We start from the raw sequence: 18,793 nt of genomic DNA, 5'->3' as shown, positions 1-18,793 counted from the left end.
AGGCAAAAGCCCCGAGCCCCGGGAGGACAGGAGAAAGCGGTCAGCCCCAGCGATTCAGTCGCCGGTTGCACATAATGCCGACCGAAGATGTGTGCTTTTATTTGGAGAGCCGTGTCGTGCTCTTTGGTTTTTCTAAATTAAATCTCAGATTTATGGAAAGAGTCCAGGCAGGTTGGACAGCCCAGCAGGGCACAAGCACAGAGCGTTACGCACGTTGGTTGATGGAGTCCGCGTGCAAAGCCGAGGACAAAGGTGCTCATGGGGGGCTTCTCGGGTACTCAGAATGCGCGTCCCTTCCTGAATGCGAACGGTCTCCCGACGGAAGATGGGAGGACAGGTTTGCCTTCGAGGGCTGGGGCAGAGGTGGGAGCAGTGGCTCTTCGGCAAGAGACCTTGGGCTTTTTCAGGGAAAAACCATACAAAGGCCACCCTGCATCTGGGGCCGTAATGTCTTGTGGGCCGTTGCAGCAGGCCGAGGTGGGGGGAGGGTGGGGGGGGTGGGCGAAAGGGCCAGGTGGGGACTGTGGCAGGCCAGGGGGGCCGCGCCCATGCGGCCTCACCAGCAGGCAGTGCAGGCTCAGGCCAAGTTTTCGAGAAAACTCCAAACCTAGATTGGTACGTGTAACTTCCTTGTTTTTAACTAATGCCAAACGTCTCGAACGACGGATGGAGTCAACCAAACCCATCTTCTGGCCCAAAAAGGTCTGCAGGCCTCCCGTGTGAAGGCTTCCCCAACAGACCTGGCTCTGCAAAAAACGGTCACGGGACATCATTTTCCCCGTCCGCGCGGGCGCCCAGAGTAACCTTCCCGGCGCGTCAGGGGGCCGGCCTGTAGAGCGTTCTGCGGCCTGTTAAAACGCGTGTCCCCTTCCGACACACAGAAGTCACAGATTCACTCCCACACCCCACGTGCCCATCTGTGCCCCGAGGTGAGAGTGGCGCATCTTCCGGGGGTGTCGCCAAAGCCAAAATTGGCTGAGCTTTGCTCTCGGAGGTCTTGGGAAAACACCTGCCACCAAGCACAGGTGAAATAACCAGTTTTAAACGGGCGCGCGTCTCCGATGGCTTTCCCCTTGAGCCCCGAGCAAGGGGCACCCTCCGTCCCCTCCCGCGTGGGAGTCAGGGCAGCGATCCCAACCAGATGGAGGCATCCTCGCCCACAGCCCCCACCCCAGTGCTGTCCCTGGCTCCCTGCGCTCGACCCCCAGGGCAAGAGCGGGAATCTGTGCCCTCCTAGCCCTGGAGGCGGAGGCGGGAGTCTGCAGTCAAGGTGTCCCTTGGGCTGGTTCCTTCCGAAGGCCGTTCAGGCGGCTCTCCCAGCTTCTGGAGGCTGCTGGCAGTCCTGGCTGGTAGAGACAGCCATCCCGAGTCTGCCCCCACCTTCACACGGCCTTCTCTGTCTGAATGTCCCCTTACGAGGACGCCAGTCATGCTGCATCAGGGGCCCACCCCCGCTCCAGCGTGACCTCAACTGATTCCATCGGCGAGGACCCTATTTCCAAACAAGGGTGCGTTCAGAGGTTCTGGGGGCTAGAACTTCAACCAAAGAACTTGGGGAGCTGCAGCTCACCCCCACGACACTCCCTTTCTTCCCGTTCACCACGACCCTGTCGGAAGGAACAGGCAACATCGTTAACATGACGAGGTGGCAGGTGCCAGCCTTCAGAAGCATCGAGGGAGTGTAGGGGTGCTGGGGGTCAGGTCAGGCAGGCCTGGGTGGGCAGCAGCCTCGGGGTGCGTGGGGAGGCCGCGCCCCTGCAGGCTGAGCTCTTCTCCTGTTGAGACGGTGCGGGAGGAGAGGCGACCAGAGTCCTTAAAACCGCTGCCTCCAACGTATCAGCATCCTCTCGCGGGGGGGGGGGGGGGGGGGGGGGGACGGGCGCCTGTCCCGGGGATTTGGCCAGAATCGGGCGGGAGAAAAGAGGTTCTAGAACGACCCCCACCCCCCCTCCCCCCTCAGGAACCCCCGGGCCGGAGGTCATATGCTGTCCTCGTCCAGCATCCGGGTGAGGCCCTCGCAGATCCGGCGCAGGTGCGAGCGGTAGGGCTCGGTGGGGCCGTAGAGCGCGGCCAGGAAGTCGCAGTCGGCCAAGTGGCCGAAGACGTGGTTGATGCGGCCGTGGGACTTGGCGGTCAGGTGCGCGCCCACGGCCTGGTGCAGCAGGTCCCGGCACTCGTGCAGGCCGGCGGCCAGCACGCGCCGGTCGAAGGTGAAGTCCACCTGGTGGAAGCTGACGGCCGTCATGGCGAGGCGGCGCGCCCCCTGGCGGAAGCGCCGCAGCAGCGCCAGCTCCTCGCCGCCCAGCTGGCCGCCGCGGAGCAGGACGCCCAGCTTCACGGCCACCTTGACCAGGTTCTTGACCATCCTCTGGGCCTCCTTGCGGCTGCGGGTGAACTCCTTGGTGGCGCGGTACAGCTCGTCCAGCACCTCGCCGCTCGCGTCATCGATGAACACGGCCACCGTGGCCTTGGACGCCATCTTGCCCAGCAGCTTCTTCTGCGCCTGCAGGGCCAGGCTCTTGGTGCTGAACGTGTCCATCCGCCCTGCCAGGGGGAGAGGCAGAGGGCCGTCAGTTCCGGGGACCTTCCCGGAGGGCCCCTTTGGGGTGCTACCGCGTCATCCCAGTCTGTGAAATGGGCCCGAGCCTGCCAGCCCACGAGCCCGCCGCGAGGCACACGACTGGGTGCAGGGCGGGGGCGCGTCGGCCGCGACCGGGAGCCACGCGATGCCACGGTGTGTGGGCCGCCCAGAGCTGCCGGGCACAGGCAGGCCTCCCGGAGGAAGCGACAGGTGACAAAGCGGGCGGAGGGGCACTGCCCGGGCCGACAGAGCTTCAGGCCTGGAGGCGGGCCGTTTTGTTTCTCTGTTTAACGAAGCTCTGTGCCCAAGGCGGGGCTTGAGCTCAAGACTCTGCTGCTCGGGGCACCTGGGTGGCACGGTCGGTCGAGTGACTCTTCGTTTGGGCTCAGGTCATGGTCTCGGGGTCGGGGGATCGAGCCCCACCCGGGGCTCCGTGCCGAGCGGAGAAAGATCCTCTCTCTCTCTCACACCCTTTCCCCACTCTCTAAAAAATAAAAAATAAAAATAAAAATAAAAGGAAGGAGGGTGACATCTGGGCAGGATGTTCTGAAGGCCGCCGCTTGCGGGCCGGCACCAGCCTTGCCGCGGGGTCGAGGAGGACCTCAGGGTGCGTTGCGACAGGTGGATTCCAAGCCCCTGAAGTCCCGCCGGGCATTCCCCGCCCCCATCCTGCACTGCAGTGAGACGGGGTCCCAGGCCCCAGCTGTTCAGAGTGGCGGAGCCCAGTTGTTCCCAATCCCGCAGCCTTACTGGCCCTGTGCGTTTACAGCAGACGGCCCGAGGCCCGCCTCCGGCGTGGGCAGCATCCTCGGCTGTGGGGCCTGGGAGGGGGGAGGGTCACGAGTGAGGTTTCTAGAAACATTGCTCCAGCGACGCCGCCTGTGATATGGAAACACTGACCTGTGACAGCTCCCACCCTTCCTGGGCTGGGACAGTGGCAAGGGGCGTGGCAGTCCAGCCCTCGGTGAACAGGGACCTGTCTCCGTGTCAGACTTCTGGAATCTTCCTAAGCTGCACATCTGGGCATGGACCGTTTTCTTCTGAGGACGTGGGTCCCAGGACCAAGCCCCACACCCCATTCAGATCCCGGCATCTTTGCCGGTAAACTCCTATTCATCCCCCGAAGCCCTGGCCCCTGAGCCCCGGCCTCTTCTCGAAGTTTCATCCCTCAGCTCCGCTTCGATACTGTCTCCTCTAGGAAGCCATCCCCGAACAAACCCACGGTGAGGCACGGCCTCTGGGCCACACAGTGCCCCTCCGTCCCCCATCACTGCTCCGCCCCTGCCCCGGGCTTCACTCCCCAACCGTCCTGTGTCACCCCAGTCCACGGGGGAGGGAAGGGGCCTGATTCTTTACCTGCTGTGCCCTTGGAGACTCCAGAAAAATGAATGAGGCGAGCCTGAGAGCCGCCTCCGGCCCTCACCCATCGCCCCAGGCCCTGGTCGAAGCCACCCCCACCCCAGCCCCAGGCCAGCCGGACCAGGAATGCCCCGTGGGTGCCCACTCAGCCCAGAGCCCCCACAAAGACCATCTTTGTGCGAGCTCACACCCCGGGAGAAGTCCCCTCCGCCTGCGCTGCCCTCAGAGGTCAGGGTGGCCACGGCGAGGACTGGACCGCCTTCCCTGCCCCCCACACCAGTCACCAGACCCCGGGGCTACGCGGGCCTGGGCCAGAGCAGGGGTGCTGCTGACTCAGCACCACGGGGCAGGCCCTGAGCCGGCAGCGTGTGACGGTTTCCTCCTATCCGCCGGGTATTAGGCTGGCTGCCAGTTTGTTGAAGAAATGACACAGGCTCAGAGAGCCTGAGCCACTGCCCCAGGGCCACACAGCAATACCCTTGACCGCCCGCCTCTGCGTGCCTAACTTCCTCCGCCTTCCCCGCTTGACGCCTGCAAATCACCCGAGTTTCTCGGGCGCCGGGAGCTGTGTCAGCCACAGATCCAGCCCCCCCGGGGCCTGGCCGCTTAGCCAAGCAACATAACCGCCCCGTGCCTCAGTTTCCCCATCTGTAAAATGGGGAAGATAGCACTAACTCTGTCCTAGGGCAGAAGGTTGTGGCCAATCCAATGCCCCCCCCCCCCCAGGCTGCGAGCTTCCCTTGGGCCAGAAGCTGGATGCCACGGCCTAGAATTCCGCCATTCAAGCTCCCTGAATGCACACACCTACTTCTCTGTCGGACTCTCTGGAAAAAGAGCGTCTTGGCACAAGAGGTGCCCGTGCCTCCCCGATGCCTCCCACCCGTTTCTCTAGAATGTTCTGTCCTGTTCCCTCTACCGGGGCCCCTCCTCTCCCTATTACTCATCCTGTAAACTGCTCATCCAAATCTCAGTGTCACAGTCACCTCCTCCTGGAAGGCTTCCTGGATGTCCCAGGCTGGGCCAGGTGCCTGGCGGCTCCCGTGGCGCCCTGGCGTGCTCCATTTTGGCCTCGCACGCTTTGGTCTCATTGCTCATCTCCCTGGCCTGACGGTGCAGGCAGGGACTGGGTCTCCCTTGTCCACACCGTGCCTCCAGCAGTCAGCCCGGGGCCTGGTACACGGCGGGCACCCCGCAAGCGTTCGTTGAATGCATGAGGGAAAGGATGTCCGCGAACGGAAATGAGAAGAAACCCCAAGGTCCTGAGTCCAGTCTCCCCAGCTTACAGATGAACAAACTGAGGCTCGGAGAGGAAAAGGCCTTTCCCTGGGTCCAGGGATGAGGCCAAGGTACCTGGACCCTAAGTGCCCTGGAGCCCTGGTCTTGCGGCCTATCTCAGTCGCTGTGTGACCCTCGGGAGGATTCCATCCGTCTCTGGGCCTTGGCTCTCCAATCTGCCAAGTCCTGAGGTGGGATGTGCCGGGAGGGGAGCTGGGCCCTCAGCAGGACCTCCCTCCTAAGCCCAGAAGGAAAAGGGAGCCTCCCTCTCGGCCTCCACACTCCTAACCCCTCCGGCCAGTCCCCAGACCCGCTGACACCTGGGCCAGCCCAGCTGCGTGACCCCCCCCCCCCATCCCCGACCCATTGTTCTGCCAGGAACCCCCCATCCACGCAGCCAGACAGGGAGATGACTACTGTCCCGGGGGAGCGGGCCACAGACTAAAATAGACCCCGGCCTTCCTTCCTTCCTGTGCACTCACCCAGGTCTGAGGGCGGGCAAGCCAGGAGGCGGCCAGACGGCCACATCAGCCCTTCTGGGGCGGGGCCTTCCCAGGGACTGCCGAGGGGCTCGGGGACCAGACGGTCAAGTGTCCACAGTCCCTGATCACCAAATGCCAGGGCACCCCACTGTCCTCAAAGCTGAAAAAGCCTGTTAAAGGATCAAGGGCATGGCTGGACCATTCACTCGGTCACTGTATGAGCATTTATGGAGCACCAACTGTGTCCCAGGCACTGGGTTTACTGGAATGACCAAAAGAGACCCCGTCCCTGCCTTCCGGGGGACTCCAGCCTTCTAGAGCCAAGCCACCTTGTCACTCACAAAATACTTTGGGAGGGGGCACCCAGCTGGCTCAGTCGGGAGAGCGTGCGACTCTTGATCTTGGGGTCGTGAGTTCGAGCCCCACCTTGGGTGTAGAGATTACTTAAAAATAAAATCTTTTTGACATAAATAAGTCTATGAAACATTGCGATAAAGGTGGCAGGCAGCCTGAGGCAGACGGATCAGGGAAGGGGTGTGGAACATTCCATGTTCTGTACAAAATGTTTGTACAAGTGTAAAAAGCCATCAGGCTTCTGTGGTTGTGCGACTCTGTGATTATGCTGCAACCCGGCAAGCTGCACACTTTGAAAGGGTAAGTTCTATGGTTATGTGAATTAGATCTCGATCACACACACACACACACACACACACACACCCCTGTAACCTTTCTCCAAAGAAGATCCATAAATGGCCAGCCAGCAGCTGAAAAGATGCTCAGCATCATTGGCCAGTAGGGAAATCACGATGACTTCACCCCCCCCCACCCCCCACCCCCCCACCTCCCCGCCAGGATGGCGGCCGTCGCAGCAACGGACAACGGCAAGCGTCAGCAAGGGTGCGGAGACACCACGGCCCTCGGACACGGCTGGTGGGAGTGGGAAACGGGGCAGCTGCTGTGTAAACCGGTTTTCCGGCAGCTCCTCAAACACCCACAGACTTACCCCCAGGACCCAGCAATTCCGCTCCCAGGCATCTGCCCAGAAGACGGGGGAACGCACGGCCATGCAGACCGCGCACGCGCACGCGCATGGCGGCGCGGTTCACGTGGCCAAGGGGTGGCGTCAACCCAAGTGGCCGCCAGTGGGTGAAGGGACAAACAGGGCGTGTCCGCAGGGTGCTGGAATATTGCCCTGGAACGTCACTCGGCCGCGAGCAGGAGCGAGGCGCCCGCGGACGGGCCCGAACACACGCCGCTCAGGGAGGGGACCCGACACGAGAGGCCACACGGGCTGTGAGTCCGCGGGTGTGAAACGCCCAGAACGGGCTCGTCCAGGGACGGGAAGGGGGCTCGTGGTTGTCAGGGGCTGGGGAGGGGGTGATGGCTGATGCGGATGGGACTTCATTTTGGGGAGAGGGAATATTCTGGAAGTTGAACACTTTAAAGCAGTGAATTTTATATGAGGATTACATCTCCTCAAGCCAAACACTCTGTGCCCCTTCCTGTATACATTTTAGGCCTCATTTTTTATTATTATTTATTTTATTTTATTTTTTTTTTTAATTTTTTTTTCAACGTTTATTTATTTTTGGGACAGAGAGACACAGAGCATGAACGGGGGAGGGGCAGAGAGAGAGGGAGACACAGAATCGGAAACAGGCTCCAGGCTCCGAGCCATCAGCCCAGAGCCTGACGCGGGGCTCGAACTCACGGACCGCGAGATCGTGACCTGGCTGAAGTCGGACGCTTAACCGACTGCGCCACCCAGGCGCCCCTAGGCCTCATTTTTTAAATGATAAATAAATTTCTCAGGATTTGGCCCATATTGTGGCACAATAAAAGGGTGGCTCGAGTTGAGATCCGTAAATCACTTCCACCTTGCCAGGCACGCGGCGGGCACCTGGGGATACGTGGCTGATCGAAAAGGATTCCCTCCTGGCAAGGTCAGGCCCCCGCACTTGAGGACAGAGCGTCTCTTACAGGTTGGCATAGGGGGCGTCGCGGTGACCTTGTAGCTACAAATTCCCATCAGAGAGCGCCCCCACCAGGCGCCTGGCTGGCTCAGTCGGTTAAGCATCCAACTCTTGGTTTCGGCCCAGGTCCCGATCTCACGGGTTTGTGACATCGAGCTCCAAGTCAGGCTGCACGATGGCACAGTGGCACCTGCTTGGGATTCTCTCTCTCCTTCTCTCTGCCCCTCCCCCAGTCGTTCTCTCTCCCTCTCTCTCTCTCTCTCTCTCTCTCGAAATAAATAAACTTAAAAAAAATTTTTTTTAAGTTAAAAAATAAAATAAAAGCGTGCAAAACCCCACTCAGTGGTTTATGTTTTTGGCAGAACGTTAGGAAGTGGGGGCCCGGGGGCTGCTCCAGGCACGTGGCTGGCTGCCTCGTGTCTCTGGTCCCTGACCCCCCCCCCCCCAAAGCCAGAACATCCTGTTATCATCACAAGCAAAAAGAAAGCCCTCCAAATCTCCAAAAAGGCCCCCAAGAGGCATCTCCTTTGCCGGAAGGCAGAGACACCAGAACCCAGTGAACACAAAACAAACAGGGTAATTTCAGAGAGAGAGGGGGGCCAAGGGGGTGGTGACAGCCAGGGACAGCAGGTGACCTTGGCCAGGGTAGTCAGGAAAGCCTCTCTAGAGGTGGAGCTGCTGGAACTGGGACCTGGAAGGACAAGGTCTGGGGGAAAGGTGAGCCAGGCAGCGGACATAGCTAGTGCAAAGGCCCTGGGGCAGGACTGTGCCTGGTGTGTTAGAGGAGCAGCGAGGAGAGTGAAGGCCACCGTCCAGGTCCTCCCACAGCCCCGACCCCTCCCCACTGGGACTCCACACAGGCCCCATGCCCTTGGGGGCAGCTTTCCTACCTATGAAATGGGTGTCCAGGTACAGAGTCCTTGGCTCTGTTGCCTCTTGCCCTGCCCCAGCACTCTAGAGCCCGGTCCTCCTCTGCCAACCCCACTTTGTCTTTTGGACTCCAAGCTTTGCCCTCGTCCCCAGTATGGACACTCCAAACGCCCTGCACACTGGCCACCGACGCTGGCCTCGAACCTGCAGACGCAAAGGTCGGAGGCAGGACTGTACCTGAGCCTCCCTGGGCAGGTGCAGGGCACACACCCGTCCCCCCCAGTGGCCCCTGTTCTGTCTGATCCCCTCAGTTCCCAAACTCGGGAGCCGGGCCAACCTCCCCCTCGCTTGGGCCACGACCCCGTCCACCTGTCTCCCCGGGGCTCAGTCGGTTCCAGCCTCGCCCATGCCCTCGCCGCCCCTGCGTGTGCGGCGCCTCCGGGGTTGGGGGTAGGGGGCCTTCTCAGCCTCGAGAACCCCCCGCTCCGAGAGGCTCTCCCTGACGCGGCAAACCATCCACCCCTGGTCTCCCCCGTCCAACCTGGGCTCGCTACAACCCACCCACACATGCCCAGGGCACAGTCCCACTGCGGGGGGGCCCCTCAGCCCCCACACGTTTCTGGTTCGACACCCTGGGCGGGGGGACGACAGGGATGTGGAGGTGGGGGGCAGGGGACAGGGATGCCCCAGGGCAGGAGATCCAACTTTCCGGCGTCCTCACTGCCCCACAGGTGCCCCGCGAAGGCGACATCCCATTCGCCGCGCGCTGAAAACTTCGTACCCGTTACCAGCTTTCCAGAAGAAACAAACGTGCCCCCGTATGTTTCTCCCCACACGAAGGACGTGCGTCCCACGATTTGCAAACACAGTAAACTATACCGGCTCTGCGGAGCCGATCGAGTCTCACCAAATGCTCCCGATGGGTTCTGCCAAACTGGTTTCGGTAGCGAAACCAGGGGCGTGCTTGGCAAACACGTGCGGGGCCGGCACGGGTGGCCTCTGACGTGTGCCTGCACACGAACAAGCCAGACGAGCGTGAAACAGGGAGAACGAGGACTCCGCGCATCCATCAGCAGGGAGAGCAAGTTCCGGGCCGCATCCGACGGTCGTTTTCCAACAGGGGGAGGAGACTGCCTCCTCCGGGCTTTGGGGCTACCCACAAGGACACAGCCGCAGATGTGACACTTTCTTAAGTTTAATTTTCCTCATCGACAGTTTGTTCGGCGCCGCTTTCTTGAGTCAGACCGGGAGGTGGCAAACCAAGGCAAACCACCGCCTGTTTTTATCAATAAAGTTTTATTGGCACACGGCCCCAGCCACGGGCTCCCCTGCTCCCTATGGCTGTCTTCACGCTCTAACGGCAGCCGCGAATACATGGGACGCGCCCGAACGGCGTAAGAAGCCGAAAATACTTACTACCGGGCCCTTCGTGGAAAAAGTTGGCCAACCCCGGGTCTAGACGACCAACAGAACAATAAATCCCACCCCGATCTGTGGTGGTTGCCAATTTCCGTGGTGTAAATTTCCCCACCGTGGCCAATTTCAAGCTTCCGACGCGACGTGAGCGAATGTGGGGGCTCACCGTTTCCCCCAAACACACACGGCAGATAAACGTGGCTTCAAGAGCGCAGATTATAGTAAGAGACGGGAGAATAATTAGAAAGTTACGATTTATGACTATTTATGACTTTGCTTTTTGTAAGTTTTATCAACATACGATGCACCTACCATAAAATCCGCCCTTTAGTTTTTGAGGTTTATTTATTTTTTTTTAGTAATCTCTACGCCCAACGTGGGGCTCAGACTCACGACCCCAAGATCAAGAGTCACGCGCTCTGCGGACTGAACCAGCCAGGGGCCCCAAACTTTGCCCTCTTAAAGTGTACAACTGAGGGGCACCTGGGTGGTTCAGTAAGGGAAACTACCACCTCTTGATTTCGGCTCAGGTGGCGATCTCACAGTTCGTGGATTCGAGCCCCACGTCGGGCTCTGCAATGACAGTGTGGAGCCTGCTTGGGATTCTCTGTCTCTCCCTCTCTCTGCCCCTCCCCTGCTTGTTTTCTTTTTCATTTTTTTTTAATTTATTTTTGAGAGAGAGAGAGAGCCAGCGGGAGAGGGGCAGAGAGAGGGAGACACAGCATCCGAAGCAGACTCCAGGCTCCGAGCTGTCAGCACAGAGCCCGACGCGGGGCTTGAACCCACGAACCGTGAGATCGTGACCTGAGCCGAAGTCGGACGCTCAACCGACTGAGCCACCCAGACGCCTCCCCGGCCCACCCCCTGCTTGTTTTCTCTCTCTCTCAAAATAAATAAATTAACTTAAAAAAAAAATAAAGTGTAAAACTCAGCGGCTTTGATACCTTCATAGAGTTGTGGAACCATCACCACTAATTCCAGAACATTCCATCACCCTAAAAAGAAGCCCCATCCCCATCAGCAGTCACCCCCCCCCCATCCCTGGCCCCCATGAAACCCCTTCCTGTCCGTGGAGGAGCCTGTCCTGGACGTTTCACACACGCGGACTCACGCCCCGCGTGGCCTCTCGTGTCTGCCTCCCTCCCTGAGCGTCGTGTGTTCGGGGCCCGTCCGCGGGGCGGCGGGGGTGGGCGCCTCGCTCCTTTTTAGGGCCAAATAATATTCTACACCTCCGTTAGAATAGACATTATTAAAACATAATGTATTGAACTCTAGGGTCACAGTCTGTCGCTTTTCATAATGGCTGTGTTTAACAACCCGACCGTGAAATTCCTGACCGGGTGGCAAGTGACTCCCGCGGGCTGGGACGAGCCGGCTGCCGCCGGCCCCTGGTCCACGGGCACCCTGTCCCCACCACATGAATTCTTTATGTCCCACACAAAGGGTGTTAATAATTGATGAGCCAGCTCAGCAGGGCCAGGCCGCCACTCCACCCCGCGTCTCCGAGCCCCGGCTGCGGTGGCCCACGGTGGCCTCGGGGGCCCCAGGCCTGTGTCCACAGCAGCAAATGCCCCCGCCGTCCCTGTTCCCGCACGATACCCGCTGCCAACACGAGGGCACCCAGTGCGTCGGGCTCTGACCAACCGTCGCTCGGACCTCACACTCCGTGCCCGTTTTAAGTAAGGCAAGAGGAAGAAAGGAATCTCTGGTCTGAGGGGCCTGGGGCACCCACGGTTTTCAAAGCGGGTTCTCCAGAGCCCTCGAGTGGCCTCCCCAAGGACGGGCGGGGTTTGGCCACCTGCTGGCGGCAGCGGGAGCCCGATTTCCGCTGAAGCAGAGCTTGGGGGCCAAGCAAGAGTGTCGGGAGACCACGGCCCACCCTCTGCAGGAAAGGCCAGGCCGGGCTGGGGCTCGGGCCAAGCAGGTGTTTAGCAGCAAGTGGAGGAGGCTTCAGGGTCCTGTGGCAGGAATGTGGACGCAGCCCCGCCTCCCCTCTTCACAGCCTGAGCTGGGCCCCTGGGCCCAGGGCCCCCCCTCCCCAGGATCCTGCTATCACAACTCCCCATCAGGCCTCCCTGCAGCAGCCACCGGGGGGCGCCCGTGAGCACCCGAGTCAGGACCCAGTCCTCTACCAGGGTAAAAGTCCAAGTTCTCCCCTTTGCCCGCGGGACCGTTCGGGACCTGCCTCCAACTCCATCCCCTCGCTGCCCTCCCCTCCTCCCTCCTCCCCTCACTCACTGTGCTCCTGGGCCTCCTCACTATTCCTCCAAAACTCCAGGCCTGGCCCTGCCCCAGGGCCTTTGCATGGGTTGCGTCCTCTGACTGGAATGCCCTTCCCACCAGGCCTCCACGTGACTGTTTCTTTCTTGCCGTTCAGCCCTCAGCTCACACGTCACCTCGTCAGGAGTCCCTCCCGCATCCCCCACCTAAACTGACTTCCACATCCCGCCCGCCTGTCTCTCTATCATCTCATCTTCATGCAGTTACAATTAAGCATGAGGATGTTTCTGGATGGACGAACACCCGTATCCCCCAAGTCCGATCTGAGAGCCAAGCGAGGGAGGGCACCGGCTCGGCCTTGGTCGGTGCTGGGTCCTCGGCGCCCTGCACCAGGCTGTGGCTCCCAGCAGGTGTTCAGAACCTGTCGAACGAATAAATGACCTGCCAGCACGAGGGAGGGATAAAGTCCAAGAGCTCACACGGGGTCCTCACCGTCCAGCCAGGGAAACTAAGGCCCACAGAGAGAGACAGAGGCAGCCCAAGGTCCCATAGCAGTACAGCACGAGCCCCTCTGGAGGGGGGCTCCCCCAGGTAAATGCTCCCCACATTCCACTACCCCACTGGATAGCAGTGGAAATCGAGGCCTGGAGAATGGGGCCTTAGGAGATCCCAAGGGCTCAGCCGGAGGAGCTCCCAGGAAAGCTCAGGCGGGGGATCCCAGGGAGTTATCTCGTGGTGGGGGGCCCAGGGGAGGTGCCCCGGTACCTGGTCCTGGCCTGTCCATCTCTAGGACCCCACCTCTAGGTCTCTAACCCCTGGGCTGCACCCGGACAACCTCCAGTCATTATTCAGCATCTGCCTCTGGGCGGGGACCTTTCCGCCACCTCAGCTGGAACTGTGTCCTCAGGCACTCCCTCCTGGCCCCATGGGACAGGCAGGGGCACTGAAGCCTCTGAAACCCCACCACATGGGATCACCAAGCAACAAAAGGCCCCTCTCCTCCCCAGGCCTCAGATGAGGAAACGGGTTCAGAGGGGCGTCTGACCTGCCCAAGGCCACACAGCCAGAGGGGACGTCACGGGGCCTCCAATCTGCACCTGTCTGACTCATCTATTGGCTTAAGGACCTCCCGCCTTCATCAGAGCAGGGTTCAAGCCCCCCCCCCCCCCCGCGAGCACTCCACCCCCCACCCCAGGGGCCTGGGCACTCACCCAACACCAGCATCCCAGACCACCAGGCCTGACGAGTGGGAAAAGCACAGCCCAGGTGTTTGTGTGGCTGGGGCTTTGTTCCGGTTTCCATAGGTACAGCGTCCCTGGGCCGGCGCCTCCAGGCTCCTCCCAGCTGCCCAGCCCTTGCCTGGCAGTCCCCTGGCCCAGCCCATCTAGGCAACTTGTTATGTTTTAAAATTGGTGCCCGCGGACCCGGCATAGCCTTGAAGGAAAACCCCGGGCAGAGACCCCGGGGCAGGGCCCCGTCTGGCGTGTTGGAGGAACGTGGAGGTTGGTAAGGCTGGAGCAGAGCGAATGAGTGAAGGGGAGAGAGGGAGGGCCAGGAGGAGACACATTCCTGCACTTAATCCTGGAAGCAGCCCTCTCCCCCCAGGGAACTGTGGCCCTTCCCACTTTACAGACAGGAAACTGAGGCTCAGAGAATCCAATCACTGGTTTCTGATACCAAGGTGAGTGGCAGATCGAGAACCTGTCCCTCTGATTCCAAGGTCTAGACCCTGCGACCACTAGGCTGAACTGCCCTCACCCCACTGTGCCCCCCCCCCCCCCCCGGCATTCAGCTCCCCAAGCTGGGCTCAGGTATGCTCAGGAAGCAACCTCGGAGGCCTGTTTACAGCTGCGACTGTCCCTCCTCCAGGAGAACGCCCCCAGGATAGAGGAGGCGGTGATGCGTGGGGATATGGGTCAGGTCACCTGCCAATTACCTTGGCAGCCACGGTCCCAATTCCCAGCTGACAAAACTGAGGCCAAAGCTTCAGGGCACTGAGGAGCTCCTAGGTGGCCAGTGTGGGTGGGCCTGGCCATGACTCTTCCAGCTGCCTGGACCAGTCAGAAGCCACACGCATGCCCATCGTCACACCTGCGGCCAGGCTGTCCACCACTGGAATGCCCTCCCGACTCTGGAATCTGGCCCTAGCGCCTGGCACCCTGCACTGTGAAAGGGGCAGAGTCCATCAGAGTCCCCGTGCGGGTGAGGGGACGCTGGACTCAGAGCACAGCCCCACGGTAGGGAGGGCAGTTCACCCAGCCTGCCTCCCCCTACCCCACACAGCCAGAGTGACAGGGACACCGAAGGAAAGGAAGAAACAGAGGCAGGAATACAGACAGGAGGAGCAGGGGCATGGGGGCGACACAGACAGGGCGTCCAGACGGCCCCCGAGGTGCGGAGCGCCGCGGCATCGCTCGCTCACCTACTCTCCGGGTCCTGTCCGTCGGTCCGACCGTCGAGGCTCCGTAAGGCCGCTCCCGAGGGGCCGTTGCGGCGGCCGCGGGACTCGCGCGGGAGGACTGAGAAGGGACTGGACGGGCGGGGCGGGGCGGGAAGCTCGGCCCCGCCCCATCGCCCCGCCCCGCGGCTCCGCCCCGCTCCGGCCCCGCCCGCGCGGAAAGGCCCGAAGAGGGGCCGGCGGCGGGGGCGGGCGGAGGACGTAGGCTCAGCCAATGGCAGAGCCGGCGACGTACGAAGAGGCCAATGGGAGAAAGTCGCCGGGAGGGGCGGGGTCTGGGGCGGGGCCAAGCAGCTGCGGGGAGATTCCTCCGGAATCGTGAAATGGGCCGGATGCGGCGTGGGGCGGGGGCGAATGAGGCAAAGAAAGGGGAGGAAGGAGATCCTGAGTCGAAAACAGCGAGAGACCCGGTGGGGAGGGGGCGGGGAGACAGAGACTGAGAGAAGCAAAAAGAAAAACAGGCCAACTCTGGCTCCGGGCAAGCCCCTTACTCCCTTGAGACTCCCTTTACCCACCTGGGTAATTGGAATTTGGGGCGAAGCACGTTTCTTAGAGTACGTCCCCCCGAGGAACCCTTTCTATCAGAATCACCTGGGAGCCCCTTTAAAAAATGTAGATTCCTGTAGCCCCAGATGGGCTGAATCTGACCCAAGGTTGGACATAAATCTTCCTGGGCTCAAGTAAATTCTCAGGTGTGGTTTGGGGCAGTGGCTGGGTGGACGGAGCCTGGAAACCCCACCAGGGGCCTCCCAGATCCAGCCTCGATTTCCATGGGAGTGAGCCGGCAGAGCACACTGGAGCCTCGTGGCCGCCAGCGGGTAAGGTGGCTGGGCCAGCTGCCCCCCCCCCCCCCCAGGAGGATGCAGCTGTAAGTCCTGGGAACTGGGCCCAGGAGCGGCTCCCAGCTCCCCTGCTGCTCGGTTTCCTCCCCGCATCCCGGCTCTGGGTCCCAGTTCCAGCGAGGGCCAGGGGTGGTCAGGGGAGGCCAGACAGCACATGTCTGTGAAGTGCCTGCCGTGTCCACATGGGACACACACAGCCCCGGCACAGACTTTTGCTCATGAGGCAAAAATAAATGAAATGTCCCCTTATCCCATTTTGGACAGGGGAAACTGAGGCCCAGAGAGGGGCAGTGACTTGCCTGAGGGCACACAGACGCAGGTGGCTAGCCCATTCAAACCTAGGAATGCTGGTCCCACCTCTTGCCCTCAGCCGGGTCCTGCCCTCTCCCTATCCAGTGCTTATCCTCGGCACTGTTGACATTCAGGTCCTGTATTCCTGCTGCGGGGTTGGGGGGGGGGGACGTCCTGGGCACTGTGGGGGCTGAGCAGCATCCCTGGCCCCCACCCACTGGCCACCAGGAGCCCCCTATCCCCCCTCCAGGCCCCGACAATTAAAAATGCCACCAGCCGTTACCAAGTGTCCCCTAGGGGGCAGAATCACCCCAGCTGAGACCCACTGTTAGAGCTCCATTTCTTGGAGCCTGGGCCCCAAACTGTGAGCACCCCTTCTTTCGATCAGGGTGGCTAATGAGGCCGCAGAGGCCCAGGGAACTGTTCTTAGCGTCTCATCAAACGACCGCAAATCGTCCCCGTGAGTCCAGGCCAGGGTGGGGCATGGGTGGAGTGTGGCCAAGGTGGGCGCGCACCCAGCTCTTTCGTGGTCTGCCCGTACGTGTTGACCTCTCAGAGCCCTGGTTTTCCGAATCTGTGACGTGGGGGTAAGAAGGGCTACGGGTTCTCAAATGAGGACAAAGGAAAAGCGCCCACACGGATGTGCAGACATCAGATCGTCCGCGCGTTGTGGGTGAGAATGCGAGAAAGGTGCAGGCAGACGCAGTGAAACAGTCTGGTGGGGAGATCCCCTCCTAGGTGTCTCTCTGAAGGCAGGGGCTCGAACAGATGATCCCACGAATGTTCGTAACAGCGGTATTCACAAGCGCCAAAAGGTGGAAACAACCCAAGTGTCCGTCAGCGGATGGACAGGTGAACAAAACATGGGCCAAACGTACCCTGGAATACTATTCAGCCACAGAAGGAAGGAAGTTCTGACTCATGCCGCAACACGGATAAACCTCGAAAACACAGGTTTACGATGCCAGGCATAGGACAAGTATTGTAGGATTCCAATTTCCTTTTTTTAACTTAAAAAATTTTTTTAATTTTTTCAATGTTTATTTTTGAGAGAAACAGAGCGTGAGCAGGGGAGGGGCAGAGAGAGAGGGAGACACAGAATCCGAAGCAGGCTCCAGGCTCTGAGCCATCAGTACAGAGCCCATCGCAGGGCTCGAACCCACGAACTGTGAGATCATGACCTGAGCCGAAGTCGGAGGCTTGACTGATTGAACCGCCCAGGCGCGCCTTTATTCCACTTTCTTGAGGGACCCAGAGTAGGCGAATTCATAGAGATGGAAAGTAGAACAGAGGTGACCAGGAGGCTGGGGAGAAGAGAATGGTTAGTTAGTGTTTAATGCACACAGAATGTGTTGGGGACGATGGAGAATGTCTGAAGAGAGATGGTGAGGTGGTCGAGACAACAGTGTTCGTGGGCTTAATGCCCTGAGTTAGACACGTAAAAATGGTTATAAGCATACACTTTATATTGTATATTTACCGCAATTTTAGAAAACGAATAATGTAATATACCGAAACCACTGACTTGGATGTTTTAAATGGGTGAATTTTATGGTGTATGAATTACATATTTTTTTTTAATAAAGCTGTTTTTTTAAGTGCCCAGCAGCACACCTGGTAAGAATAACATCAGAGCAAGGTTTTTTTTTTTTTTTAATTTTTTAAATGTTAAAATTTAAATAAATGTTATTTCTTTTCAAGAGAGAGAGAGAATGTGTGAGTGGAGGAGGGGCAGAGAGAGAGGCGGGGCTGGGGGCGGTCGGGAACACAGAATCGAAGCAGGCTCCAGGCTCTGAGCTGTCAGCACAGAGCCCCACACCGGGCTCGAACTCACAAGCCGTGAGATCATGACCTGAGCCAGGGTCAGACATTTAACCGACTGAGCCACTCGGGTGCCCCTCAGGGCTAGTTTTTATCCAGCACCTCTTACGTGGCAGTCAGGGGTTGGCTTAGTTAATCACTGTACGTAGATGAAGTCACCAAAACTTCACAGCAACTCTGCGTTGGGATACAAACGTCCCATTTCACCGATGATGACGTCGAGGCTCAGAGGAAGCAACTGACCGTCCCAGGTGGTGACAGAAGTAGGCTCAGAACCTGGGGCAGTATGGATTGTGTGTCGTGTGCACAGATCCTCTGGGTGGCCCCAACATCCTGAGGTCTCCCCAGCTGGGCGGGGGTGGGGAGTGGGGGGCCACACCCAGCAAAAGACCAGGGGCTCTCTCTGGGGTCAGGGACTCAACTCGGAATGGAGGCTCGGCCCGGGATAAAGGGCTATAGCCACGGCTGTGGCTCTGCCGGGATCGGGGGACACGCAGCGGGTGTCGCAGCTCAGCCCAGAGCTCCGGGCTCCACCGGGAATGCGGGCTCAGCGGGGACAGGGGCTCTGTCCCACGTGGCTGGGTCCTAGCCGCGCGGATTCCGGCCGCGCCCGACAGGGGGCGTGTTCGGCGCGCAGCCCGGGCCGCGGTGCCTTCCCTTTGCCCGGAATAGGCGGCCGGGGCGCGAGCGGTGTGCGTGCCGCGGCGGGGTTCCCACGGCCAAGTCACCCTAGACGACGCATGCAGTGCCACCCGCACCCCAAGACCAGGCCTCACACCCCGCTGGGCTGTGTGACCCACTTCTCTGGGCCCCTGGCTTGCCCCTACGCGAAGGGAGCACCGTGGTGGGGCGTGCGGGAGGAGTGGGGGAGGTCGGTGCTCCCAGAAGCTCCCTGAGCCCCTCCGCGCCCTCCTGGCGGCTTCCCCCGTCGCCCCGGGCGCTTTTTATACCGGACTCGGAGGCCAGAGCACCCCAACCCCCCGCCCCAAGCCCAGGCGTAACTCCCACGTGCCGCGATCCCGCCGTGCTCCCAGCCCGGCTGCCTACCCGGAAAGACCCCTCCCAAGGCCGCTTAGGACGGGAGGACGGCGGGCAGGCCCAGAGGCGCCCGGGAGGAGGGAGCCAACCTTGCTGACGCCCCCACCGCGGCCCGGGTGGGGGGAGCCTCACGGACCTTTCCCGAGAGCACTCAGCAGGGAGGTGGG

At 60.5% G+C, this 18,793-nt stretch overlaps 1 protein-coding gene across 2 annotated transcripts; it reads right to left on the bottom strand.

Moving 5' to 3' along the window:
• Positions 1 to 77: 77 nt before the first annotated feature.
• Positions 78 to 14,693, bottom strand: TNFAIP8L1 (TNF alpha induced protein 8 like 1). Of its 2 annotated transcripts, none has more exons than XM_030298644.1 (2): positions 14,599 to 14,693; positions 78 to 2,544 (listed from the first exon to the last, which is right to left on the bottom strand). In XM_030298644.1, the coding sequence occupies exon 2, from the start codon at positions 2,537 to 2,539 to the stop codon at positions 1,979 to 1,981; it is 561 nt and encodes a 186-aa protein (XP_030154504.1). In that variant the 5' UTR covers positions 2,540 to 2,544; positions 14,599 to 14,693; the 3' UTR covers positions 78 to 1,978. The 2 variants fall into 2 exon arrangements, with proteins under 2 accessions (XP_030154504.1, XP_030154495.1); XM_030298635.1 differs by lacking the exon at positions 14,599 to 14,693 and adding an exon at positions 13,388 to 13,642.
• Between the last annotated feature and the right edge of the window lie 4,100 nt (positions 14,694 to 18,793).

Source organism: Lynx canadensis, chromosome A2 (genome assembly GCF_007474595.2).
Source record: "Lynx canadensis isolate LIC74 chromosome A2, mLynCan4.pri.v2, whole genome shotgun sequence".
Lineage (NCBI taxonomy): Eukaryota > Metazoa > Chordata > Mammalia > Carnivora > Felidae > Lynx > Lynx canadensis.
The sequence above is the reverse complement of the archived record's forward strand: the minus strand, read 5'-3'. Positions and strand labels throughout refer to the sequence as shown.

Excerpts from the sequence above, each read along its gene's own strand:
- TNFAIP8L1 (XM_030298635.1), bottom strand. The coding sequence starts at position 13,607 with ATGCCGGGTCCGCGGGCACCAATTTTAAAACATAACAAGTTGCCTAGA. Across the intron at positions 2,545-13,387 it reads GTCTGGGATGCTGGTGTTGG|GGCGGATGGACACGTTCAGC; the intron begins GTGAGTGCCCAG and ends TCCCCCTGGCAG.